The sequence below is a fragment of the Syngnathus leptorhynchus genome, chromosome 20 (assembly GCF_054491065.1).
Source record: "Syngnathus leptorhynchus isolate UIUO chromosome 20, UIUO_Slep, whole genome shotgun sequence".
NCBI classification, from domain to species: domain Eukaryota; kingdom Metazoa; phylum Chordata; class Actinopteri; order Syngnathiformes; family Syngnathidae; genus Syngnathus; species Syngnathus leptorhynchus.
Window position 1 is genome coordinate 5,280,392 of NC_141214.1, and position 25,418 is coordinate 5,305,809.

Below are 25,418 nucleotides of genomic sequence, written 5' to 3' on the forward strand. Positions count from 1 at the left end.
TGAATGAATGACAGGGAACTGTGGAGACAATGACTCCTTTAATCGGGGCCAATGGTTAACCAGGAAAGAATAAGTACGGGCGAGGCGGCGATGTTCTAAACTCAGTAGCCGCCTTGCTTGCTGGCTAGCTTCCCGATCAACTGCCAGAACTCGCAGAAGGTCAGCTCGCCGTCGTCGTTCTGGTCCAGAGACGACATGAGTTGGTCCACCGCGCCCGGATCGCCGGTCTGAACAAGAATAAAAGACAAATAATGAATGTGTGAAGTATACCGATATCAATCACCGATACTTAAGGTAAAAATACTAATACAAGACAGGAAGGGCCATCATGTCCTTTCAGTTGGATGCCATTATTTACCTTGACAAAGTTGGGCAGCTGCGACTTGACCAGTTGGTGGAACTCGTCCCGGCTGAGCGTGCTAGCAGACCCGTCGTTTCCCGCGTACGCCTTGAACTGGCTGACCAAAGTCAAGATGGCGGCTTCCATGTTGGCTTCACCTGAAAAACAAAATGTAAGCTCTCGGGAAATATCAAGACAAAACATACAGCGTACCTACCGTGTGATGTGCGAGGAGCAGAGACGTCTTCTCATCACCGTGATCATGCCCGTCTATTTATACGCCGTATCGGGATGCAGGGATCAGCGGAAAACGCACCACTTGCCCTCATTTTCCACCACAAAATGCTGATGAGAGGACATATGCACGCAAAAGATCTACAGATAGCATCGTCCCAATACACAAAACAGAGCAGATCATGCCCGTCTAAGCAGAATAAAGCTTATACAAAACATTACGCGCATGAGGTCATCGTAATCGGCGAGACACCTGCAAAAGAAATTGCCAGCAACTGACAGGGAAGTGCAAAATGTTTTTGCTTTGGGTTTTAACACAAGAGAATTTGCAAACGGGTTGACCTGCTCGGGAATTGAAAGCATGATCGGCGTCTGCGGCGGTTTCGTCAGAACGACCGTCGTGTCGTCTTGTCATCGCTAACATTCTTCAATTTTCATTTTCCTACCGTTATCTAAATGCTAGCATGCTAAGGAAGCGACAAAAGACTATGCTCATTGATTTTAAGGGGATCGTTTATTGAACTTATCACTAGACAGAATCGAAGAAGGGCATGAAGCAAATCTGTCAGACATGAACTTACTAAACTAGCAAAAAAAAAAAAAAATGTCCGAGAAAAATATGGTTGAATCACTTATCACATTCGTCTTTCTCAACATTACATTCTTTGAATCCAGCAGGACCAAATAAAAATTCATAATAAAAAGGCACATCATCGAGTTGAACTTCCAAAGTGTCACGCCACTAAATAAATAAAAATAAAATTCATAAATATGACAACATTGTGGACACAACTTCTAATACTGTGTAGCAAACAACTTTCACAAAAATAGTTGACTTTGTAACACACGTCAAATGCCACACTGCTATTGTGCTTTGGCAGCGTGCTGCTGTTTTGGTTAGCAACACTGGAGCAATGCTAATAGTCACATTCTAGTGGAAACCTCCAAATCAACTTCACTTGCTTTGGTAAGGTGTTGCTGTTTTGGTTAGCAAAGCAACACACAACAATGCAGATTCAGCCTGCTCGACAGTTTGCAATGAGTCATCACTTTTTTTTTTTTTTAAACTGTGGGGGTTCACTATTACTATTTTCACAATTCGCAGCAGGGCGATTAATTTTTTTGGAGTGACAAGAGCGGGCGTTTGTGAAATATGGTTACAGCTTTGGTGGCAACAACATGTCCGCCAAAGTCTCCCGGCTTAATGTTGTTCCATGGCGGCAAACTTCCAGAGAGCTTCCCGTTCAAACTCCTCCATGGCTTCCTCCAGGGCTTCATCTGTGCCTTCCATGTCCGCCATGTCCTCCAAGATGTCCGCCACGTCCTCGGCGAAGTCGGCGAACAACCAGCGGTTGTGTGCGAACAAATCGCTGCTGAAGAAGTCGCCGATCAGCCGGCGGAGGAAGTCCTTGCTCTCCTGAGGCGAGCCCTCCAATTTGCTCAGGTAGCCCTCCAGCAGTTCCTCGAACTCGGGTAGCTCCACGGGGAAGAGGCCCTCCTCGGCGGCGCAGTCTTCCAGCGAGCCGCAGGGGCGATGGCGGGCGTGACGCCGCAGCTTCTGCTCCTGCGCCCGCCAGAAGTCGGCCATGTTGTTGGCGTGCTGCTTGTGGTGACCGCGCCAGGGCTTCTCCTTCCTCCTCTGCTCCCGGTCCAGCCGGCGCTGGGGCTTCTTGGTCTCCCACTCATCGCGACGCTTCCGTTCCTTCTCCTTCTTGTCTTTGCGCAGCTTTTCCGTGTCCTTGTTCCTCCAACGCTCAACCCCCTCCGAGATCTCCCATCGGATCTTCTCCAATAGCTCCCACACTCGCCTCCGCCACTTGCTGCCATCTTGTTTTTTGGGCTCTTGCCTCTTCTTCCATTGAAGCTTGTCGACTGCATAAGAATTTGATGAATAAATATTCAACTTTAGCGTTTTCATTTCCTCACCGTTGTCTTTGGCTTGCTTAATGATTTCACTCAATTCCCGCCTCAACGGGTTTTCTCCTAACATCCTCATCACAGTGCCCAACTCCTTCATGTTGATGTCCTTGCTGCCATCCGTGTCAAACATATCCAAGACACCTTCAAACTCTGGACAGAAGTCATAAAATGGCAGAACAAAAAAAAATAAAATAAAATCACAACAGGCTGAGACAAACCTGCAGACATCTCATTGGTGAGGCGGAAGCTGATCTCGTTTTGATCATCAGACGCTTTCTGAGGGGAAGGCAAAGAAGTCGCAAGGTTGGATTTGTTTTTTTTTGTGATACAAACTCTAAACTCGTTAAAATAAATAATAAATAGGAGGCGTTTGATTATTGTCATTGTAAAGACACATTTGTCAACACGGCTCGCGTGTGGGTATATTTTGTGTACCTAATGAAGTGTCTGTGACAAGAGGAAGCGTGCAAACAGACCTGGCTTTGTTCCTCGTCGCTCACGTCAGGAGATTCAAAGTCGCCTGTCGAACACAAACAACACAAGCCGTCACTCTTAGCCGTAAAAGACGACGGCAAAACGTGAGGACGCATTCTTTACATATTTTTCTTGTGCGGTAATTACGACAAGCGGAAGGAAGCTGGTTTAGATAAACTGTTTGCTCCCTTAGCACTTAGCATTAGCATAAAAGTCACATGAGACGTCTGTTGACCAAGTTTAGCTCAGTCAAGCAATTCACCGGAGAGGAAGAGTGCGCCCAGGAAAAGCAACACGGCGACGCCCATGATGCACTTGTTCAGCGACCACCACGCTTTCTCCTCCTTTCTCTTCGGCAGGTGGAAGTCCATCTCCTCATCTTCGTCCTCCTCATCTTCCACGTCTGACGCTTTCTCGCCGGATTCGACCGTCCTCCTGCGGAGTCCGTCGCCGTGGTGACTCGTGGAGGTTTCTACGATAAATTCATTCATTCAATTGAAATCCTGTGTGGAAATGGATTTGATGACAATTACCTTCTTCTTGCTCCTCTTGCATCTCCACCTCAGATGGACTCTCTTCTGTCTGCACTGAACCGATGCTCTCCGGTGCTATGACATCATCAGCCGGGACCGACCCGACTGGTGGTTCTGAGAGCTCTTTGTTGACGTCGGTGTCCTCGTGCGAAGGAGGCTCTGAGGAGCTGAGCGTCTCAGCTGGGATGACCGGATCCGGTTCCTCAACAACATCTACGTCCCGGAGGGTCTCGTCGGGCTCGGGGACATCGCGGGGTCCTCCGAAATCGATGCTGGAGACAAAGGCCACGCCCAGATGCTCGTTGTCGCTGGGCGAGCTGGTCACGATGTCGTGAATGACGGGGGCCTGGCTCTCCGGGTCGACTGCGGCGAGCTGGTCAGGCTGGAGAGAACAGCAAAGGGCGGAACCGTCACCGGGTTCTGGGTCGGTCTCTTGACACACCTGGCGAGAAGTATGTGTGTGTAATTATCCATCATTGCTTGAAAATAACCAAGTCAATTTGATATGACTGTGCAGGTCGCATACCAACCTGGTGGCCTTCCTCTGATAAGACACACTCCACTGGAATGTCACTGGGCTTGATCTCCCCAGGAACAACTGCAATAACACGAGATCTTTTTGCACGTCCACAACAGCTGCGCTCTCACCTGCCTTATCTTGGACTTTGCGTACCTGTCGTCATGTCTTCTGACAGGCTAGGGGCGTCGCCCAGGCTCTCCGTGCCATCATCCAGCGCTCCTGCGTTGTCCGCTGCCACCTCCTGTGGAAGGAGAAACAAAAATAGAAATGAACTCCTCCCACAAATTGCTAAAGATGGAACCTTGATGCAGCAAAAGACCATGAAAATAGGAGGGGATCTAAAAATCAACCCTGTGGTACACCATATGACAAATAGGCCAATCTATAAAGCGGGTCTAAAATTGGGATGGCAAACCTACATTACCTTTAACTTTTGGGTATTTCCAGCAAAGTCAGGAGCAATGGGGCCTTACCTCTGGGGAGAGGAGCGTCCAACTGTTGGTGGACGAGCCACTGCTGCCAGTGCTACTGCTGTGGTCCGACATTGCCATCTTGAGGCGGCTCTTGGCACAGCACAGGGAACGCTATTTTTACTTTTTTCGTAGATTCCTGCAGAAGACACCACTTGTTCAAATCTTGCAAACAAAAACTTTACCAGAGGCATGTACATTGGTGTGCAACTATGGCTTCTGATTATACGAACGATAATAGCCTTGATATGTGCATACGCATGTAATAAAGACGGGATTAATGCGTAATACGGGTTACGTGATGACGCGTTAGCTCCTATTCTAGTAACATCGCATCCTTTGAATGACGAATTGCCTTTTATATACGAATTTTGACGTGGGTAAGAAATTAGCCCAAAACTGACAATCGCGGCAGTGAGGTCACGTTTTTTTTCCCCTCACGTCAAGGCGAATAGAGGAATTCTGCGTTGATTTTTTTTGCATTTGGACGTGCATAAGGATGAATTTAAAAGTAAAGTGAGCACGTTCGACGTTCTCGTGATGGTAAACAAAGGATGCAAAACCACTTCCGCCTTCACGCAGGGCTAATCACGGGCCACAAACTCGTGCGATGCCATGACTATGCAAAAACACGGCACGGCATATTCACCCTGCGTCGCTCGGCAATAATTTCCAGTCCCGATTATCCACTTATTATCCTCGGATCGTCCCCTCGAACTTGGGAACTTCGGGAATTCTGATCTGCGTCACATCAGCCCAAGAAGCCTCTCCACCAATCACAATTCGAGATAGACTCACGTGAGCAAGTGCGTCTAGTGCAAATTCCACCAATGAGAACAATTAGATTCGTCATCCAATCGTATTTCATCCCAGCCGTACATTCCACCAATTAGAAATGTGAATCAAAAGTGCAAGTGAAGCGACATTTTGAAGTTGATTGAAGGCTGACAGGTGATGGCGACTTAAAGATCCTCCCCATACTAACGTAAAGCGAAAATATGAGTGAGGACATGTATTTATATACAGGGTAGGCAGACGTGGACCAACTGTTCAAGGACACGTCCGCTTTGCTATTTTTGAAAGGGGACTTACCGCGCAGTTGCTCATATTGCATCATGTTAAGCGTTTTATGTCACATCACACTTCATTGGTGGCATCACACAAAGAAGCAAAACACATATATGGTAAAAATTTGAATTTAATGGCACAATTGACCCCCCCCCCCCCTCACCCTCACTAATAATGTGACCTAGAAAACATTTTTGGAACATTTCCAGAAAAGTTTTGGTTCAAGTCCACTATTATTTCACAGCATGAGCAATACTCAACTTCTTCCACTAGGGGGTGCCAGACACCCACTTTTCATTCTACCTCTCCTCATTCCTTCCAGCAGCGTCTGTCTTCTCCCTCTCACGCAGCAGGTGGCGTATGGATGAATTCTGCGTGGACAAGGTACTGGTCAGCAACGGCATGAGGCCTCGGAAGCCCTCGCGCAGTTCCTCCACGTGTTTCTCCAGGCCGTGGACGTGCGTGTCCAGCTCGGCCCGGCAGCCCTGCACCTCGACCAGCACGTCGAACAGCGCCGTTTGCAACTACGGGGGTTCCCAGAGGAGACACAGGTCACAACAACGGTGCGTTGGCAATCGGCTGGAGATTCGCTCAGCGGTTAGTGCACTTGCCTCTCTCACCTTGCAGAGGTCCACCAGTGTGCTGCCCTGATCTGCCAGGATTCTCTTGTCCATCTTGACACGCCGGAGCCTGGACAAGTGGGTCATATCGACTTATTCTATCTCGTCAAAATGAATAGGATGACGTGGACACTTACTGGTGGATGGCGAGCATCAGTTTGCGTTGGTGCATACGGACCATGGTGTGGTCTTTCTCCCTAGAGAGCTTGGTGTGCTTGTAGATGAACCAAGTCTCCCTCAGTACGTTTGCCGCCGCGTTCTTCATCTACACCCAAAGTAATATTTACTCTACGGCATCGAATGAGATGTGTAAAACGGTTAGCAAACCCTTTTGGAGATGTGCGAGTCAATCATGAAGTTGTGCACGTGCTTCTCAGCCCGTGTCAGCTCCAGCTTCCTGGCTACCACCGCTACCACTAGGACGGTGCAGCCGGCCCCCTGCGAGGGAATGTTTTAAAACGTTGATCCATCTGAGAAAAATAAACATTGTCATTTTTTGCTTACCATGATCCCGGTGAGGAGGCAGATGCTACGTCCGCAGTAGGTGTGAGGCACCACGTCTCCATAGCCGATGGACAGGAAGGTGACTGACACCATCCAAAGAGCTTCCATGTAGTTGCTGCTTAGGTCTCTGTAGTTGTGATGCCTGAAAATATTGAGTTAAATCGTTTATTTGAACAATTCAATCATAAATCGGTCAAAAATGATTTTGAAGCGACCTTTCGCATACGTGCAGCCCCCAGGCCGCCACGATCCACAGCGAGACGCTGAAGATCATCAGCACGGTTCCGGGGTAGGTAGTCATCAGGGTCTTGCCCACGAAGCGGGCGTTGAAGTGGATCTACCAAGATTAACATTATGTAACATCCCATCCGCAATCTGGCAGGTGAGCTAGACAGGTTATTTCCTTCAGCCGCATTTACAAATTTGACGGGATTACAGGAGAGGTGACTTTAGTTGCTGACCAAAACAGCAGCACCACACCATGCTAAATCGTACTGCGGCAAAACGATACCTTATTGAGCGCCCCGATACTACGCGACGCCGTATCGGTGAAGAGCCTGCTGTGCAGCATCATGGCGCGGCCCAGCAGGTATAGTCGAAGGAACATGGGCAGCGCCAGCACGATCTCCAGCTCCGTCTCGGACAACGCCGTCTGCACCTTCTGCTGTTGGATGTAGGCCACGAGGCCCACCGGGTACGGATGGATTGCCGCCGCCGCCAGCTCCAGGGCGATCAGGGTCAGGCGCTCCGTCGTCATGGCGATGCGCCAGTCCTCGGCGCTGCTGTCGTGGACGTATAGCTAGGACAGCCGGATGATCAGATGAAGCTTTCAGATACGGCAATGACAAATGTCCCCCCCCCGTGTCGGGTTACCTGCACCTCGCAGCAGTGGTACGCTATGATGAGGCCCAGCAGAAGGATGGTGGAAAGGGTGATGATGGATTTGAGTGTGAGTGAGTAGATGGAGCTCTGTGGGTGGTACACACATACACAGGTCACAAAGCTCAATCTATGGAGATCCGAGATAATCTTCTAATCTTACATATACTGGACTAATCCACTTGCAGGATGTAATGAATGTGATTTTATGGACATTGCACTTTTCATGCAGGTACCATGTCTATGGAGACATATCAAACCTTCGCTGACACCCACGTCACTCACCAGATCTGGCCCCGCCTTCTTTGTTTTTTAAATAATACAAAATCTGATGACTAGAATGGATTCGAATCATTCATACACGGGAAACCCGTTGACTAATGTGTCGGACCTTGCTGTAGACACTCCAAGAGAGTTCCGTTTCCATGACCATCATGAAGACGCCAAAAATCCCCACGGCCAAAGCGCAGTCGTTAAGACGCTGCCTGCGGAGGAACAGCGCCCTCCTACGCAGTAGCCGCCACCCGATGCTGTGCGTCTTCCAGTAGTGGTCATCCTTGGACTCCGTCTTGTGTTTAGGGCCGGAATGGCAGGGCGCCCCCGGGAGAGGACCCCGATCTCGGTTCGGGGGCGATTCCTGGGGGGGCTCGTCATCCCTGCTGGTGACGATGATCTCCGGGAGGCTTTGGCTCATCTCCTGCCACTGGAGGCTCTGGACCGAGGGCCTCGCGGAGGTTTTGAAGGGGGAGCCGTCATTTAAAGTGCAGACCTGGATTCTGGAAGCTCCAGAAGACTTGGTTTTATGCTCCTTCTTCTGACGTTTCTTCTCCTTGCATTTGACTTTGTCGGCCCTCCTGGGGGAGCACGGCGGGGCTCGGGTGCATCGGTGGCCGTTGTATAAAGGCATGGTGGCCATGGCTTGGGTGCGGTCCAGCCACACCGTGCGATCCGCACACCTCTGAACGCCCGGGCAGATTCCGCACTGGGGAGGGCAGGCCCGGCGGGGGGAGAGTGTTCTGGCGGGAGGCAGCAGCGAACGCTGCTCCTCCACCTCACATTCGTCCACCAGGGAAATGTTGACCATGGAGGTGGAGGAGCGCTCCATGGTGACGGATGGGCTCAACTGGAAGGAGAGACAGGATAACATTTAACCCCAGCATTTTTTTTTTTTAAACAATTGATCAAATTTGGACATTCATTAAATGAAATTATTGTGATGAAATAAATTTCAAAATATATTTTGGGTAGCTGTGTTGGCTGCATTACAAAAAAAAAAAAAAAGGTTTTCTGAAAAATAATTTTTGGAATTATCTTTTTTTTTTTTTTTAAACAAAAGGTTGAAACTTCCCTAAATTATAAAATATTATTTGGTTATCCAATTTGTCAGTCTAAAAACATCACAAGCAACACATAAATACCTTACCTTTTATAAAACAAACTGAATTTGCTATTTCTTGAGATTTGGAAAAATAAAAAAAAAATCTGTCCTGTTGCACGTCCTTCCTTTAAAAAAAAAAAAAAAAAGATTAATATATGTACACTTGATATGATGAACGTACAGAAGTGGTGTGATGCAATCACATCATCAAATCCAATAACAATGGTCACGCTCACTCCGAACAAACCTGTCCACCCACTGTCGGAGCTCCGCCCACATTCCTGATGAGGTTATGAGCCTCTTGTGTACGTATATGACATGTGATCACTGACCATACTTATATCCATGTCATGTCCCTGGCCGCCGTCCCACCATCCGGACGTCTTCCTAAAAGCCGGGCTTAGTGATGGAACAGACTCAACTTGCAGATGTTGCAACCAATCATCAGCTTTGCTCCAATAATGATCACGTCACCATTTATCAAGCTCAATTTAAGCGACAGATTCTTTGACAATAGTCAAGTTTTGGAAAAAGTTTGATTTAACAACATCAAATTTGTGTGTCATGAGGAAAACCCTACAAAATCAAAGTCTCAAGAGGCCATTGGGCAGATTAAAGTTTAATCAAGAGAGGTCCAACACTTATAATCTTATGAAATATCAAATATGTCAGCCCTTAGGTGACAGGTGGTATATTAAGCGGCAAAGTCAGAACAATGACATCTCCCGCGGTTATTTATCCAAATCCGCCTGACAGATGGATCTACAGATAATATGGGTTGCTGCAAATGGATACGACGAATAAGGGGGGATAAAGATGGTATTATCTAATCGGAAGGAGACGTGTATTAAGGGTGGGAGGGGGAGCGAGAGGAGCCCATAAAAGGAAGAGTCCAAATCAACAACTTTGGGGTAGAAACAAAAATGAAATATTCTGAAAAGTTTGACCTTGATTTATCTTAATCAGCTAACAGTCACGGGGGATTCCCCCCCCCCCCCCCAAAAAAAACCCCAACAACAGTTTACAGTGTATTCTTATTTTTTTTGCCATGACTCTTATGAGATGAGTGTACCTAATGAAGTGTCCCACCAGATGTTGGTTTTATTCCAAACATTTTTTTTTTTTGCATCTGCCAGCCTGTGAATCAATTTAAATCCGTTGCCAAGTCGTGCTCCAAAAAAAGCCTTAGCATGTTTATGTTGCCAATTTTCATTTAGTCTCCTCTGTTATTATTGCATCACCCCGTTGGCATCCAAGGCTAAATGGAATTAAGTTGAGATGCTCACAGCCGCTAATTGCTGCAGATGTTCAACGATGAGGATTAGCATCCCCCACCCGACAAATCGTACTAACGGGCAACTTCATTTTCTGCAGTAATCATAACGAGAAAACAATTTAAATGAGATGTGTCCCGAATGACTTAAACACTCTTAGCTGATTGAAAACGTGGAAGGATACGATGAATATATTTGAGATGGAATTTAGGAATTTCTAATTGACCAGGACGCAGTAACAAAACAAGCCACTAGAGGGAGCCCAAATGTCAATTCTTCATAATCCCAATGATGGATGGGTGAGTTTCCCCCCCCAAACGAGTTATTCCCCCACCCTCCCCTTCTACTCCCACTTTGGAAAATGACATCCAAGTCTGACAGATGTTGTCCATCTTGAGGCCCACCTTGCCTGGCTGTGAAGCGTGACAGAAGGGGGTCCCAAATAGGGTCATCTATTATACAATCCAACTCTTTCCTTCACCTGATTCTCTCTCCCTCCTTCCATCTCGCTCGGCATTCATCAGCTTCTCGCCGACTCGGCCCTTGCATCAGCATTTTGGCAATCTGGTTTAAAAATGGTGACAAAGTTTGATGATCATTGGCTTTCGCCCGTCGACATGAAATTGGGAGTGAGTAGCGAAAGGCTTCTTCTGTTCTCGTGTCAATTTTTTCTTTGGCTGACCTTCAGCCTTGTGTTTAATAAGGTCATCTTGCAGCGTCAGCTCCATTAAACATGACCCCCCCCCCTTCATCTTCAACCCCTTTGCCCCCCACTGCCGATAGCTTTTTTTCTTTTTTACACCGTGCTCTCCATTTTAGTCCCACCTCTTTGTCTTAGTCTCTCTCTCGCTCTTTCTCTCTCTCCTCCGGCATCTGCTCCATCCTTGGCTTTGCTGCAGCTTCCTCCTCCTCCTCCTCCTCCTCCTCCTCCTCATTGCTGCCTTCCTGTCTGTCTGCTGCCACTCTTCTTCTTTCTCCTCCTCGACCGATCAGGATGTGGCGCTCGGCGGCTTTGCTCCTCTCGGGGATCTCGGCGTTGATCCAGGGTGAGCTCCTTTACGGTATTTTGAATTTCAAACTGTAAAAAAATAAAAATAAAAAAGGGAAGGGAAGAGGGAAAAGTACAGGATGTGATGGGTCACCTGTTTGCTCTGTCTACTCTGTCTGTCTTGCATGTGTGACTCAGAAAGTGGGTGTGGGGGTGTGGGGGGGGGGGGGGCACGGATCAATGCAATCGTGTGGGGGTGTGGGGGGGGCACGGATCAATGCAATCGCAGATATGAATTGCACACGCTTTCGACTTGCTGCATCTTTGGTGTTTGTGTGTGAGCGCGGAGAACGTGTTGCTACGGCTGAAATGTAAAAACTTGACAGCCTCTCGCTCGTGCATTTTTTGAGGGAGACCACAAACAGATTGCGATTAAAAATAAAAATGTAAATATAAATAGAGCAAATCACACAGAGACTTCAAGTTGTAAAACTAAAACAATTTTAGGTTGTGTATTTCAAATATGAACTCTACGCCTTTCTGCTAGCTCAATGCTAACACACATTGTAATTAGCTCATTTGAGAGAAGGTTCATTAGCGTCAATAGGCCGCTAATTGGACTTTGTTTACTGACTCGACTGCCGTGTTTCCCGTGAGTCTTCCGTCCTTGTCGCACAATCGCAGTTTTATCGAGCGGCTCGGCGGGAAAATGTAATAAACCAGCACGGAAATGAATCGTTTCATTGATTTTTTTTTTTTTTTGATTGATAGTGGAGGTATGACTGTACCATCTGACTTGACATTTTTTATCCTCCCAAAAAAAATAAATCTGAATTTTTAAAAAGACATAATTGAAATATGAAATGTCACAGTATCTTCAGGTGGTCCTCACCAGAGAAACCTGCTGAAGAGCCTGCTGAAGGACTACAACCGCATGGAGCGTCCCGTCGGCAACGACTCGCATCCACTCACCGTCACCTTCTCGCTCAGTTTGATCCAGATCATGGACGTGGTGGGTACTGACGTTCTCGTGAGGGACAGTGTCATTTTTTGCAAAGAAATCGAATGTTTGCCATTATCTGGTAGGATGAGAAGAACCAGGTCCTGACCTCCAACATGTGGCTGCGGATGGTAAGGACGCCTGAGAGGTTTGTGGTACTTATCAACTTGGACTCTTGACTCACCGGACGCAACATTAGGTACACTTGCTATTTTCATTTGATGGTGTACCTAATGATGTGGCCAGTGGCTATGCTTTGCATGTCAATCCCTATTTATCCATTTTAAATATGAGTGGTATCTATTTATCGATGAATAACATATTTAAAAAAAAAAAAAATTTGTGTCAAGAGCTGGTTCGACCACTATCTCCAGTGGAATCAGAGCGAACATCCCGGAGTGAAAAATCTCCGCTTCACCACCGATCAAATCTGGACGCCGGATATTCTTCTATACAACAGGTAAGCTTTTAAATCCAAAACGTACTCACATGTTCTAACAAGTCCCCGTGATGCTTCCTCAGCGCAGATGACGATTTTGATTCCACCTTTAAAACCAACGTTCTGGTCAACTCCAGCGGATATGCTGAATATTTGCCTCCAGGTGGGTCACAAAGACAACTGGAAAATATAAAGATGGTTCTTAATATTACCAGACACCAAAAAGTTCGAAGCCGCCTTCTTTCTCGTGCCGCCATCACTCAGTCAGCTCGCCGTTCAGCATTCCGCACGGGTCTCCCCCCTTTGCCCGCTTAGCCAAGGTTAATATTTCACGGCGTTGACATATGCCTTCAAAAAGGCTGCATAGACTTTCCTGTTGAACCTCGCCGTCGCCACGATGCGTTCTCTGCCATGTTTATTAATAGAACACTGCGGCGTGTAAATAACTGGGATCAGAGACAATTAATTCTTTGCAGTGAATTAATAAGAAATGTATAAGAAAGAATAATTTAGGAAATATTGGTGGAGTTGACTAACAGTATTTTATTCATGGAAAGCTTAGAATATTATTTTAAAAATACAAATAAAAAATAAGAATATTTACACAGATCACTCGATGTGAAATTATGGAAATGTGGCAAAATTTGAAAGCGAGGGGGCCTCGAAATGTCACGTTGGTGAAAAAGAGGCTCCTTAAAATGACGGACTTTTTATTTTGGGACTATGTGGAGGTAGCGCGGAAAAGAGAGAGACTCTTGTTTGTAAGTGTCGCCCCAAGGTTACAAGATGGATATCTGCGAGAGGAGAGGAGAGGCAGACTGCCAACAAAGCGCTGGCGCACACTTTATGATTCCCTGGCTGGACATTTCATTAGGGACACCCGATTGTTTCGCAATGGAAAAACCTCACCTATTTGCTGCTTTGGTTTTTCTGCCACTTGTAAAGTAAAGGTGCTCTTTGCTGCCACCTAGAGACATCAACACTCCATTGCAGTAGTTTTTTTTATTTAAATGAAAAGTATTTTTTTTTAAAAACTGTTACGTGCACGGTGGTCCTGGCAGGCATCTTCATGAGCACGTGCAACGTGGACGTCCGCTGGTTCCCCTTCGACATCCAAAAATGCGTCCTCAAGTTCGGCTCGTGGACGTACGACGGCTGGCTCTTGGACCTCCAGATGAACGACGCCGACGTCTCGGGCTACATGCCCAACGGCGAGTGGGACCTCATCGGTCAGCCTTCAAAATGCAAAGAGCTTGCTAATTATTATTTTTTTTTTTTGCAAGTACTCGAGTACAAATTGTGCTTACTTAGGGGTGCCCGGTGCCCGCAACGTGGTTTTCTACGACTGCTGTAAGGAGCCGTACCCGGACGTGACCTTCATGGTGACCATACGGCGAAGGACGCTCTACTACGCCCTCAACTTGCTCATCCCCTGTATGCTGCTGTCCTCCATGACGCTTCTCATTTTTGTATTGCCCGCCGACTCCGGGGAGAAGATCTCGTTGGGTGAGCAAATAAAATCTTGTTACAGCCATTAACAATAATTGATAGCATTAGTAATTATGTTTGTACAGTTTTTGTATATTCCAAAAATAAATAGATTGAAAATAAAATCGCGCCGCACACATTTGAATATTTTGCATTAATTCCGATTCTTGCAAGATGATGTAGTTCTCTGCAAGCGCACAGAGATAGATATTTTGGGGTGAGGAAAAAAAAAACATCTTTCTGAAATGCGCCGGAAAAATCTCCAAGTGGGGCACTCCCCCCCCCCCCTCCTCCTCCTCTTTCTTGCAAATATGATCGTAATACGCTCACATTGAACGCTCAAATGAAAGGGGCGGGGGGGCGAGAGGAGATTACAGGAAGACGACGGGGAAGCGGGAAGCGAAAGAAAGTGGAGCACTCTTACAAAACGAGCTAATATCTGTATTTATTGGAATAATGCTGAGGTTGCGTTATATGACGACTCCTTTGGAATACACGGCTAATTAAGCTATTGATGTCATTAATTGATGAAGCCGCCGCGTCCTCTGTGAACATGCTCCGGCCTTTTTATTTCTTTTGACTTAGGCAGGAGATTTCTGCCAGAGAAGCATTTTTTAGATAATTGTTTGTGTTTGGAGTGGTGAATTACGACAGCACTGTTGTTGGATGCAGATGTTGTTTAGGCCCCGTGTAAAATAAATGGAGGAGAGCATTACACTATGTCAAAAAGCAATTTAGTGGATGAGGCCTCGGGGTCGTTTGTCAAAAAAAATAAAAAATACTTGGCTGCCCGCCCAGCCGGTATGTTGACTTTCTGGATGAGATCGATTTATTATTATTTTTTTTTTGTTTGATTTCAGGCATCACCGTCTTGCTGTCGCTGACTGTTTTTATGCTACTGGTGGCTGAGATCATGCCGGCGACCTCTGACTCGGTACCGCTCATAGGTACGACTTAATTTTTTGAACGTATGTATTTTATATGTCGAAAAAAAAACAAAAAAACATTAGCAGTTTCAGCACTTTTTTTTTTAACATTCCAGTTCATCACTCTGCTTTTACCGTTTCCTTCCCTCCTTCCGCACGTCCTGCTTGTCAGCTGATTACTGAGGAATTGAACGAGTTATATTACCATCCTCGAGTGTCATATATTCATATTTTATAGCGCCTCTGGCACTGTTTCACATTTAATCCGACTTTTACGGGGGGGACTGAAACACGACTACATTGCATGAATGCGAGACTTCATTAAAGAGCTTTTACAACCTGGAAAGCGTGACGGCCATATAAAAGCCATACAAAGACATCACGTCGGGTTCCTAAATAGGGAGGCGTTGATTTCACAGAGTCTTCCGGGACCTTTTTTTGGATCTGGGGACTAAAGGGCTTGTAGAACCTAATACATTCTGTTCTATTTACTTCAAGGTCAGTACTTTGCCAGCATCATGATCATCGTGGGGATGTCCGTCATCGCCACCGTGGTGGTCCTACAATACCACCATCATGATCCTAATGGAGGGAATATGCCAAAATGGGTGAGTTTGTTACCAGAGTTGGAAACGGAACCAGTGTAGCCATTCAGCATCCGCCCACCACTTTGGATGACGCGGCGTTGCCCTTGCGGGGAAATCCAGCTCTGCGTCATCTTGATGCTGTTGCTGAGCAAGGATTGAAATGGATCCAAATAGATTTTTTTTTTTAGAGGATAATCTTCTCCCATATTTTTCTGATTTACCTGTGCACTCAGAAGCAACGGAGGCACCTCGAGATGATGAGATTGATGACCCAGATTTTATCGTATCCAGGTTTCCATTTCTGTACAGTTTTATAATCCCAATTGATCTGGTGATAAGAATAACATTTCTTTTTGAAATCAATTTAATCATGTGACATCATGTACCTGCTAACTTCTGTGTCCAGGTGAAGCTTGTTCTTCTCCAATGGGTGGCGTGGTTCCTGCGGATGAAGCGACCCGGCGAGGCGGAAAAGCCCCGGAGACCCGCGTGCGCCCCCCATCTTCGTCGTTGCTCCTCAGGCTCTCACAGCGGGAGCATCCCCAACCACTGCGACCCGGCCGCGCACGCTCACAATCCAGTCTCTCTCCACCAACCTCACCTCCACGTCCAATCCAGCTCCAACAACGGCAACTTGCTTTACTTCCAAGGAATGGAGGATCCTCCGCTGTTGTCCGATCCAACCCAGAGGGGCAATAACATCCCCGCGGGGCATCGTAGTCCACCCCCGCATCTCTGCGGATCTCCGCTGCCTCCCGCGCCCAACCTGGATGCCGTCGGGTGTCCCAGTACCGTTTCCAGCGGAGGTGGATTTGGCATGAGCAGCGGAGCGTGTCAGGTTATGGGTCACGGCGACCCGCTGCTTCAAGCCATCTTGGAGGAAGTACGCTACATGGCGGATCGATTCCGCGAGCAGGACGAAGCGGAGCGAGTGGCCGACCAGTGGAAGTTCGCGGGTGCCGTTATCGACCGTCTGTGCCTGGTAGCCTTCAGCGTCTTCAACATCATCTGCACCATCTCCATCCTCATGTCGGCGCCTAATTTTGCCGACGCCGTTTCCAAGGATTTTATCTGAAAAGAACAAAGCAGATGAAGGGGGTGTTAAGGTATCAAGAGGGCTCGGATCCAGCGGGAGTCCGCGTTCTCTCGCGGGATGAAGACTAGGAGACAAAAGAAAACGCGGCTTTCTTTGGACTACGCCGACCGAACGAACTCGATGAATAAAAACACAAAAGGGGGGAGTGGAAGATTTTCGCAACAAGAGAACAGTGTCTGGGTGAAATGGAAGTAGAGCAGTTGTGAAAAGGAAACTCGGCAAGAGGGAAAGGCCTCAACGTTTGGTAGAAATGACGGAACGAGAGGGACGGGCCGAACAGGTGGAGGAGATCCCCGCTGTAAAAAGTGCCAATTCTCCAACTTTTTTTTAGACCCTAACACGGAATGTCAGGACTTAAATGGACTTAGCAGGTCTCCGTGTGAAAGAAGCTCTAGCGTGAGGAAAGAAATTCCTCGGAGGACAAAGAGAAGGACATGCTGATTATTTTTTTTTTTTTTTTTTAAAAAGAAGAGCAGAACATGGTGCTCATCCATTATTCAAAGCTCAGCGTCTAATAGCAGTCAAATTAAAAAGTCCTCCAGTCGTCTTTAAAACGTGACTGATCGGCTATGAAAAGATGACCTGAGCACTTTCCATTTCCAAGGGCCTCATTATCCCCCCTACAGCTTACACACCTCCTCCCCAAAATGAATTAAAGCCACACAGATCTCAGATCAGCGATAAAAGGATCCAGAATCAAATCGAGAGGAGCCACGTCAACAAGGTTTGTCATACACAAAGCAAAAAAAAAAAAGCTCAATCGATAGGAAAGATTTCGCTGGTACATTTGCTAATTTGTATCGAATGGAAATGAAGACGCACACCAACACAGCCTCAGGAGATCCAATACTAGTCACAGTGAAACTGCCGGTTATTGATTGACATTGGTCGTTTGATATTTGAATTAGCATTGGTTTGATCCTCTGCCCAGACATTTTGTATTTTTAACATATGTGGCCGATTGACGTCATACTTTAAAAAAAAAACAAAAAAAAAACAGCAATTCTGTCTTTGCTGTTGTTCCTTCCCAGTGTTCAGAAAACCAGCATCTTTGTGTTTTTATCATGATGAAAATAAAAGATTAACGTACCTTTTGTTTCTTTTGGAAATGAGGATAATTGACTGCTCATTCAGAAGATGGGTGGATGAGGAGAAGTCCTTGGATTTATTCGGAAAGCCCTGCAGAACATCAAAGTGCAGGTCAAATCACTCCATCAACACAGACAGGAAGGAGAATTTCATTAGTTACGTGGCCTTCATCACTATGTCAGCATGTTAGAAATAGAGAATGCTGTGTCAGCAATTTTTTTTTTTTGGGAGGAGTCATAAAATGACACACTTAATTAATCCAAAAAAATAATAATAATCCTCCATTTCATCAAGTGTGCAATAAAGATGGTGGTGGCGGAAATACAAGGATTTTATCTAATTGGGCAACTCATGAGACATACCATGAAGCGGATTTTCCCCAAATCTTCCACGTTGCAGCGCATCTCCGATCCAATCAATGACTTTTAATTTGCACGGGCCAGCGGGGCTGGTCGATGGAGCTGACAAGAAGCAGACGATGAAGGGAGGGGGCGAGTAAGAGGAGGTCGAGAGATGAGCCCGTCCGGTCGCTTGATGGATGCTCGCTTGCGATGGTTTGGCTGGATTCAATCTGAAACGTTCTTTCATCCACTCGAGAAAATACTGGATGCAATTTTATATATACTGTAACTTTATTTAAAAGGTTACAATTCATGACTTTACAATTGTCCATGTTGAGGCTCTTTCTTTTAACGGTGCATAAACCATTTTTTTTTTTTTTTTAATCAAGATAAAAACGTTATTTTTGTAGCCTATGAGTCATTTGTCATCGGCGCGTGCTTCCGTCGTTCAGAATAATCCATTGTCAATAAATAATAATAAAAAAAAAAAAAGAAATGTGAGTGCATTATGTTTTTCTTCCCTCCGACTATTTACAGGTTGACGAAACGCCTACAAACAAAAGTAAAAAAAAAAAAAAAAAAAGAACTTACACGTCAGCATCTCCTCGCAAACAAACGCTTGTTTCTTGTTTTCATTCAGTCACGGCCTGATTGCAGCAAAACTGTTTGTGTGAAGGAATAAAGCAAACAATGGTGAAATGAAGATGAGTCATAGCACAAAGACACAAACACAACATAACCGCTCTGGTGGGGGCCATTTTCGAAATTATATATGATATATGGAAAATCTGTGTCGAGGGGAAATTTTTTAGAATAATCCCACTTTTTATTTTTTTTCAAGAAATCTATTCTGATCTCGGCTCACCATCTCAAGTGTGCTCTTTAACATTCCTGTCGTCTCCCCCGGCGCTTCTAAGCGAACCGGTGCCATTCACCTCGGCGATGGCGGAGAATGACAGCGTGCGTGTCGCGTGGGCGCACACGCACGCAAAGCCTTGGCCTCAACTCCATTACATGGAGCGGAATTAGTCGATTTGCCGAGACTGAAAAGGAGAAGGGGTCGTGGGGAGTCTGCGATGGTGCTGCCGTGGCAACCACATTGCAGCGTAATGATGGCAGAGGAACTCGAAAAGGGAAGAGGAGGGTGCAGACGAGCGAGCGAGAGCTTGCTATCGAGATCGGGTGGGGGGGGGGTTCATCCATCTTCTAAATGACCGTATTTCCTCGACGTACGCTCAAATAAATGAACCGACACGATGATCTTTATCTGATAGCAACTCGACGTGTGTAAAGTCGACGTGGCATCTGTAAAGCTGACTTTAGCGGAGGACAACCCCCAAGCGAGCGCCATTGGCTGATGTGACAAATCGAATCCCAAAACTGCTAAATCACAGGCTGCAAAAACGGCCCGACACAAAAAAAAAATAATAATCCTGCCGCCGACGCACCTGTCAAACGACAATATGCTGAAAATCAACAACGGGTCACAACAGCTCAATTAGTCTTCATACGCTCGAGCGAAACGTGACGTTCGGCCTTTTTTCTGTGGACTATTGCGCACACACAAAAAGGACTAATACTGCGGCGTGTGAGCGAGACAGCGCTCAGGTAGTTAGAAACACGCAAACACACCACCTGACATGGTTAATGGAGACATCTGCAGGGGAGGGACACTTAAGCTGCCTGAGCTCCAAAGCTCCAGGCATCACATTCACACTTAGCATCTGCTGCCCTCTATCTTCCGTTTAGAAAACTGCAAACACTGATTTTGCCTCAACCCAATGCAATTCTATGGAAAGCCTATTTTTTTGAGAGCCTCTTAAGATTTTGTGGAATGAGTCAACTTGTACTAATTGGGCCGAGTCTGCGCCCTAATAAGCAAGGTGCGTGATGAAGGATATCGAAATAAATGCTCAAACGGCTTTCAATAGAATTCATGATAATCAATTAGAGCTCTTATATTAATCTATATTTGATCAGGAAAAAAAAAAAAAAAAAAAAGGCTTGTTAAACGTACACGCAATAAGATTAGTTACATTTTGCTTTCGGACAAAACAACAAGAAAAAAAACAAAAACAGACCCCACTAATAGAAAATGTCTTTGTTCATGTCCAGCATCAGACTTTGCATCGTTCGGTAGCGCAAACAAGTTTTCTTTTTCTTCTTCTTCTTCTCGCTCAGTCCACTTCCCACTCGGGGCCGGGCATATCGTCCCGTCGCTCGCGGCCAACGTTTCCGGTTCGCACTCCTGTCTGTCGCACGCCGGACCGACGTGTCGGCGACTCGTACGCGAAGGGAGGGGGGGGGAGCGTCTCACAGACACACAGAATGGAGATCCGGTAATGAAATGACTTGCCTTCATCGCCCGTCATGGTAAGTGTCCCTGGCTTAACGTGTGACGGATTCGTCGCCGCCCCTCTCACGGGAAAAAAGGTCGATCCCAGTTTTTGGGGGGGGGGGGGGGGGGGGGGGGGGGGGGGGGGGCGGCCTGCCTCCGCCCGTACCTCAAGTCTTACTCTCAGGGTGGGTGTGACGATGCGAGTGGAACGGTTCGATGTGGGACGGGGTTCGTGGTTTTGCTTTTGTCTAGGACGTGGCAATCTCCCCCCCTAGGTGGCGCCATCCCTTCTGCTGAGTCTCCAGAGGTGGCAGAAACTCTACAAAACAGAGCCACACGGATGAGAGAACGCGTAGCCCCGAGAGCATTTGACACGTAAAAACGGGGTGTGCATATTTTCGACATCCCGCTATTTTTTTTAGCGTGCCTACCGTTGTTGCTGCAGTTTTTGTTGTCTTTATCAGAAGCCTCTTCCTCAACCTGAGAGCAAAGAAATCTAAAATTAATTCAGGACGTGCACAAAAACAAAAGGCACAAAAAGACCTTTCTGTCTGAGTGTGTTTGCAAAGATAAGGCTATTAATGAGCCATTTTTAGACATCTGAACTTGGGAGTCACGAGAATGGAAGAGGAAAGGAGTGGTCCTTACCTGCTTCCTCCACTTGAGTTCACAAAAGACCCGCTCGAAGCACTCGTGCATGTAGTTGAACTGCCGGACCAAAGCCGACGGCAAAAAAAAAAACAAATCAGTCTTGGGGAATCTTTTTGAAACAAAGCCATTTGTTTGTCACTCACATATGGAGTGAAAATCTTGACCCAGCGAGGTTTCTTCTCCCCCCGGGCGTACTCGAAGCAGAAGGCCATGCCCTCCTCGTCCGTGTCCCAGCGCTGCATCTCGCCCCACTCGAACGCAATCACCTGGTTCTGCGACGGACAAAAAGGTGCGTCTTTAGCTAAGCCGGTCCGATTCGGGGTGGGGGCAATCATCGGCCTGTTCGCTCGCCTCCAGCGTGCCGTCCTCGGTGCAGGCGTGCAGCTTGAAGTGATGGATGCTGACGGCCGTGACCACGTGGCCCTTCCTCCGGGAGTCGCAGGCGCAATGGGGGAAGACCACCTCGTTGTAGCCCTCGCACGAGCGAAGCTGACTCAGGTACTGAAAAAGCACACGCGTGACACATCTCGATCATCATATATTAAATTGGGAAGTTTAGGGGGGGGGGGGGGGTGTTATTCTACAATCTTTTCCCGTGCAGTAATGGCTCTAGTATGTATCGTAGCAGCGTTCTCGAAGTCCACATCCCCGGACAAAGACGGTTCTGTGGCACTGACCGTGGCCATCTCGCGCTGCTCTGCCAGCTTCTGCAGCTGGTAGGATTTGTCCTCTGTTTTTATGAATCCCTTCTTCACATCATCCAGTGCCTGGATGGCAACGGAGAGCGGAGAGAAAAGATCGATTCAGGCCATTTGGCGCCATTGCAGTTATTTTTTTATTATTATTATTATTATTTTTTTTTTAGAAGACTCAAGTCTCGTTAGATGAATCGCTACCTGGTGAAAGCAGTAGTGCAGCGCCAGCGGGTTGTCTCGGAGCAGTTCCTCCTCCTGGAAGCTGAAGAGCCACTTGCGCAACGCCAGACAAGTGCCCGGCACGGCCGACGTGTAGTTCTGAATGTAAAGCTTGTGCGGGAACTCGTTGGGCGCCAGCTTTCGCACTGGAACAATAAAGAAGACGACAACTTCATACTATATTCCTATTCAAACACTCTGATGCAAAGCTCCTACCAAAAGTGTGATTGATGACCTCAAAGAGGGCAAAGTAGCTGGCCATAATACTGTCCATTCCGACCTTCACCACCAATGCCTGCCGGAAGAGCGTTTATCATCACAATCGTGCGTACTAACATTGAGATACTTAAAAAAAATAAAGAAATCAGAAGAGACCCCCCCCCCCCCCCCCCACACCTGGTAAACTTGATCCGTGGTGCTGTTCTTGCGCACCCTGACGGAGATGGTGGTCTTGTCGGGCAGCGCCACGCGCAGCTCCACGTCTGTCACGCCGTTGTAGTTCTGTGCGGTTAATGAAAGTTAAGTCTGGTTTGTTTGCTGGCTGCTCAACATTTCATTTTGTGCGCTTTGATGCCTGCAAATAATTTCACGGGTTGGATTATCAAGTCGCATACCTCGTCGGATTCCGAGAGAAACTCCTGCATGATGTCGCTCTCCCCAATCACCCGCACAGAACAAACTAGACACAGAGAAGGGGGGGGGGGGGGGTTGAGAAAATAATCCCACCAACACCTTTGGGGTGTCAAAACATCTGTGCAAGTACCTCGCTCCAGATATTCCTCCAATCCGCGGCGCCGGGCATCCAGCTGCTGCTCGGACAGCGAGAAGGGCCACTTGCCGGGCAGCTTGGGGAAGTTGAAGTTGGAGAACTCGCGCTTCAAGTTCTGGTTGAGGATAGCAAACTCCCGGTAGCGCTTGGAGCACAGCTGCCGCCCCGACATGTACACGTTGTACACCTAAAAAGACAACAACAACAAAAAGAAATGGGTTCCAGCGCTGCTTCAGCTTGTTTCAATCGAACATCTAGCAACGGGGTACTCACCACAAACCTCTCGGAGTGCTGCTCCACGTGCTTGTACGTGGGGATGGAGATCGGTACGGCCTGCTTGTCGCTGTAGTCGTAATTGGGCTGTACGTCCTCGCCTCCTTCCAGGCCGTCGGCCTCCTGAGGTGGGACCGACAGCACGGCCAGTACCAGTTCCTTCTCGCCGGCTCGGATCAGGTCCACCACCTGCTTGTGGGTGGCGCCCTCCACGCTCACGCCGTTGCTGGAAGGAAAACGCGAGGCACCGTGTTAACTAAATGTCGCCAGGATAAGAAGTTGAATGTGTCTTCTGATAGCTGTTTTTTTAAAAATTGTTCCACAATGTACACCGTTATCATCGGGACAACAACAGAGTAACTCAAATGAGGCTCTCGCTCGGTCGTGCTGTCATCCACCTGCTCGCTTGGCTTGGTAGAGGCCAGATGGCAGCAGCATCGGATGTCTCGGTTAATCTTCCAAAGAGCAACGGCGACGACGGGCTGATTGGTTATTTATTCAACACCGCAATTTCATTTCATTTTTTAGACTAAACATGCAGTGAGTCATATAGAAAGTTTTAAAAAGCCAATCTCGCAGACTCAAGTAAATGTCAAAGGAACTTGAATTTTCATGACATGTCAAAGCTGTGCTTCCTTTAAAATCAGTGCTTGCTCTCCCCCCACATGAAATCAAGTTCCTTCAGGTTATGCTAATCATGTATTGCCAAAATTTGACTCATAAATGAATGGCAAACACAAAATCAATCAGAATTTGGTCAGAAAGCCAAAAATAACACTGCTCCTACAAAAAAACCCCATCACATTTCCTTCAAAGTATGACTAAATGTCATTCGACAAAATCACACTTGTGGTTTCAACAAAATTGTTGACTTGCATTTCTGGTTTGCAAAATTATAAAGAGCACCCCTCAAAACAGATGACTTTCTGTTCCATCAAAGGTGACAACCTCTCCAGTCGCTCTTTGGTTTTTTCTTTAGCTCTTTTGAACTTAGAAGCTCTTTTCTGAGGTAGCAATTCCAATGGATGAATAAAGCTTTTGGAGTTCATTAAGTGTACTGTCCCTAAACTGAACATTACACAAGTCAAGTCAAGTGACTTGACATTCCACATTAACGCAAAGCAGGAATATTATTTTAAAGAATGCGTGTTTACGTAAATATTACTTTTAATTAAAGAAGGGGGGGGGGGGGGTTTAAAAAAAAGTATTCAAGCATGCGGAGTGTTTAGCTAGCCTGACAGGCATACATAACGAGTTGACGAATCGGAGGGACAACACTACGGTCTATTGTCCGAGGTTCAAACGACAAATATGTCGGTAAAACATTAGAAAGGCTTGCTTACTTTCAAATGCCAAACCTGCGTTGAATACTTGCGTTCGGCAGAAGACGGGGAGGGGGAACCGAGACGATAGCTACCTGGGCTAGCTGCTTGGCTGAAGCTAATCAACATGCACAGCTCGTCGTTGCGTGCAACTTATTATGTAAGCTGTTTGACGTCTAAATTGGCCTAAATTACTTTTTGTATTTTAAGATTATTTAGCAATGCAGGTAGTGACTAAAACCACGACGAAGTGGTTGATAAACACACATTTATAAAGAGGGAAGCAATGATTAAAGCGCAAGGCTAACGGCGGTGGCTAGCGGAGGACGAAACAAGACTTACACTTCCAGGATCCGGTCACCTTTGGCGATGCCCGCCCGGTCCGCAGCCCCGCCGGGCAGCACGGCGCTGACGTGCTGCAGGGGAGCGTACAGTTCCCCGTTGATGCTCCGAAGCTGTCCGCCTTCGCTGACCTGCCCGCGGACATTAAAGCCGTAGCCCGATTCGGACTTGACTATCCGCACCATCCGCGGACCCGACGTAGCCGTGGCCGGGCTTAGGCCCGCAGTCCCCGCCGCCGGTGCGGACACAGCCACCGGGCCGTTGTGGTGGGATGCCGAAGGGAGAGCCGGCCGCGTTTCATCGCTCCCTACATCCGCCATCTTTTTCCACGGGCCACTGCTGTTAATTGCTGCCCTCCGGTTGGCGCTGGCTGTCTGCGGGGCTAATTCAAAACAACGAACTCCGGCTCCGTTCCCCGCTGCGGCGTTACTACCTCCGCAAACACACGCACACACACATACACAGCGACAATTGGTGACGCCCATCGGGAGCATCACGGGACGCGACGTGACGTCACTAGGGGGCGTCGTCACATTTCTCAAACCTCAACTATGCAATTTCACAAAAAGAAAAGTGACGCTTTGATAACGTTTTTTTGCCCCCCCTCCTGTGATAAATAAAATGACATTAAAAACATCAGA

At 47.1% G+C, this 25,418-nt stretch overlaps 5 protein-coding genes and 1 long non-coding RNA gene across 9 annotated transcripts; 1 reads left to right on the forward strand and 5 right to left on the reverse strand.

Moving 5' to 3' along the window:
• Positions 1-19: 19 nt before the first annotated feature.
• On the reverse strand, positions 20-670 carry s100a11 (S100 calcium binding protein A11). The gene is made up of 3 exons (XM_085901030.1): positions 558-670; positions 359-498; positions 20-227 (listed from the first exon to the last, which is right to left on the reverse strand). The coding sequence occupies exons 2-3, from the start codon at positions 485-487 to the stop codon at positions 102-104; spliced, it is 255 nt and encodes an 84-aa protein (XP_085757156.1). The 5' UTR covers positions 488-498; positions 558-670; the 3' UTR covers positions 20-101.
• Positions 671-1,075: 405 nt separating this feature from the next.
• pbxip1a (pre-B-cell leukemia homeobox interacting protein 1a) lies at positions 1,076-5,460 on the reverse strand. Of its 3 annotated transcripts, none has more exons than XM_085900201.1 (10): positions 5,290-5,460; positions 4,495-4,630; positions 4,175-4,262; positions 4,032-4,099; positions 3,502-3,943; positions 3,231-3,440; positions 2,971-3,014; positions 2,713-2,770; positions 2,501-2,644; positions 1,076-2,446 (listed from the first exon to the last, which is right to left on the reverse strand). In XM_085900201.1, exons 2-10 carry the CDS (start codon positions 4,570-4,572, stop codon positions 1,776-1,778), a joined length of 1,803 nt encoding a protein of 600 aa, XP_085756327.1. In that variant the 5' UTR covers positions 4,573-4,630; positions 5,290-5,460; the 3' UTR covers positions 1,076-1,775. The 3 variants fall into 3 exon arrangements, with proteins under 3 accessions (XP_085756327.1, XP_085756328.1, XP_085756326.1); XM_085900202.1 differs by lacking the exon at positions 5,290-5,460 and adding an exon at positions 5,141-5,279 and having other exon boundaries at positions 3,502-3,883; XM_085900200.1 differs by lacking the exon at positions 5,290-5,460 and adding an exon at positions 5,141-5,279.
• A 315-nt stretch (positions 5,461-5,775) lies between these two features.
• LOC147041079 (small conductance calcium-activated potassium channel protein 1-like) lies at positions 5,776-9,177 on the reverse strand. Of its 2 annotated transcripts, none has more exons than XM_085900198.1 (10): positions 8,986-9,177; positions 7,954-8,685; positions 7,557-7,652; positions 7,195-7,482; positions 6,899-7,020; positions 6,684-6,825; positions 6,507-6,617; positions 6,317-6,444; positions 6,180-6,249; positions 5,776-5,930 (listed from the first exon to the last, which is right to left on the reverse strand). In XM_085900198.1, exons 2-10 carry the CDS (start codon positions 8,665-8,667, stop codon positions 5,859-5,861), a joined length of 1,743 nt encoding a protein of 580 aa, XP_085756324.1. In that variant the 5' UTR covers positions 8,668-8,685; positions 8,986-9,177; the 3' UTR covers positions 5,776-5,858. The 2 variants fall into 2 exon arrangements, with proteins under 2 accessions (XP_085756324.1, XP_085756322.1); XM_085900196.1 differs by having other exon boundaries at positions 5,776-6,083.
• A 2,031-nt stretch (positions 9,178-11,208) lies between these two features.
• Positions 11,209-17,606, forward strand: chrna11 (cholinergic receptor, nicotinic, alpha 11). Its single transcript, XM_085900203.1, has 10 exons — positions 11,209-11,260; positions 12,075-12,214; positions 12,289-12,333; positions 12,553-12,662; positions 12,725-12,804; positions 13,703-13,870; positions 13,953-14,147; positions 14,990-15,076; positions 15,554-15,663; positions 16,049-17,606. Exons 1-10 carry the CDS (start codon positions 11,209-11,211, stop codon positions 16,715-16,717), a joined length of 1,656 nt encoding a protein of 551 aa, XP_085756329.1. The 3' UTR covers positions 16,718-17,606.
• LOC147041081 (uncharacterized) lies at positions 13,560-16,035 on the reverse strand. Its single transcript, XR_015062855.1, has 5 exons — positions 15,864-16,035; positions 15,677-15,786; positions 13,949-14,139; positions 13,683-13,876; positions 13,560-13,608 (listed from the first exon to the last, which is right to left on the reverse strand). It is a non-coding gene; the product is annotated as an uncharacterized LOC147041081 (long non-coding RNA).
• A 3,020-nt stretch (positions 17,607-20,626) lies between the features above and the next one.
• Positions 20,627-25,268, reverse strand: snx27a (sorting nexin 27a). The gene is made up of 13 exons (XM_085900199.1): positions 24,778-25,268; positions 23,114-23,339; positions 22,835-23,027; positions 22,686-22,750; positions 22,468-22,572; positions 22,288-22,366; positions 22,054-22,217; positions 21,835-21,924; positions 21,509-21,658; positions 21,301-21,429; positions 21,155-21,214; positions 20,938-20,986; positions 20,627-20,825 (listed from the first exon to the last, which is right to left on the reverse strand). The coding sequence occupies exons 1-13, from the start codon at positions 25,260-25,262 to the stop codon at positions 20,755-20,757; spliced, it is 1,866 nt and encodes a 621-aa protein (XP_085756325.1). The 5' UTR covers positions 25,263-25,268; the 3' UTR covers positions 20,627-20,754.
• Between the last annotated feature and the right edge of the window lie 150 nt (positions 25,269-25,418).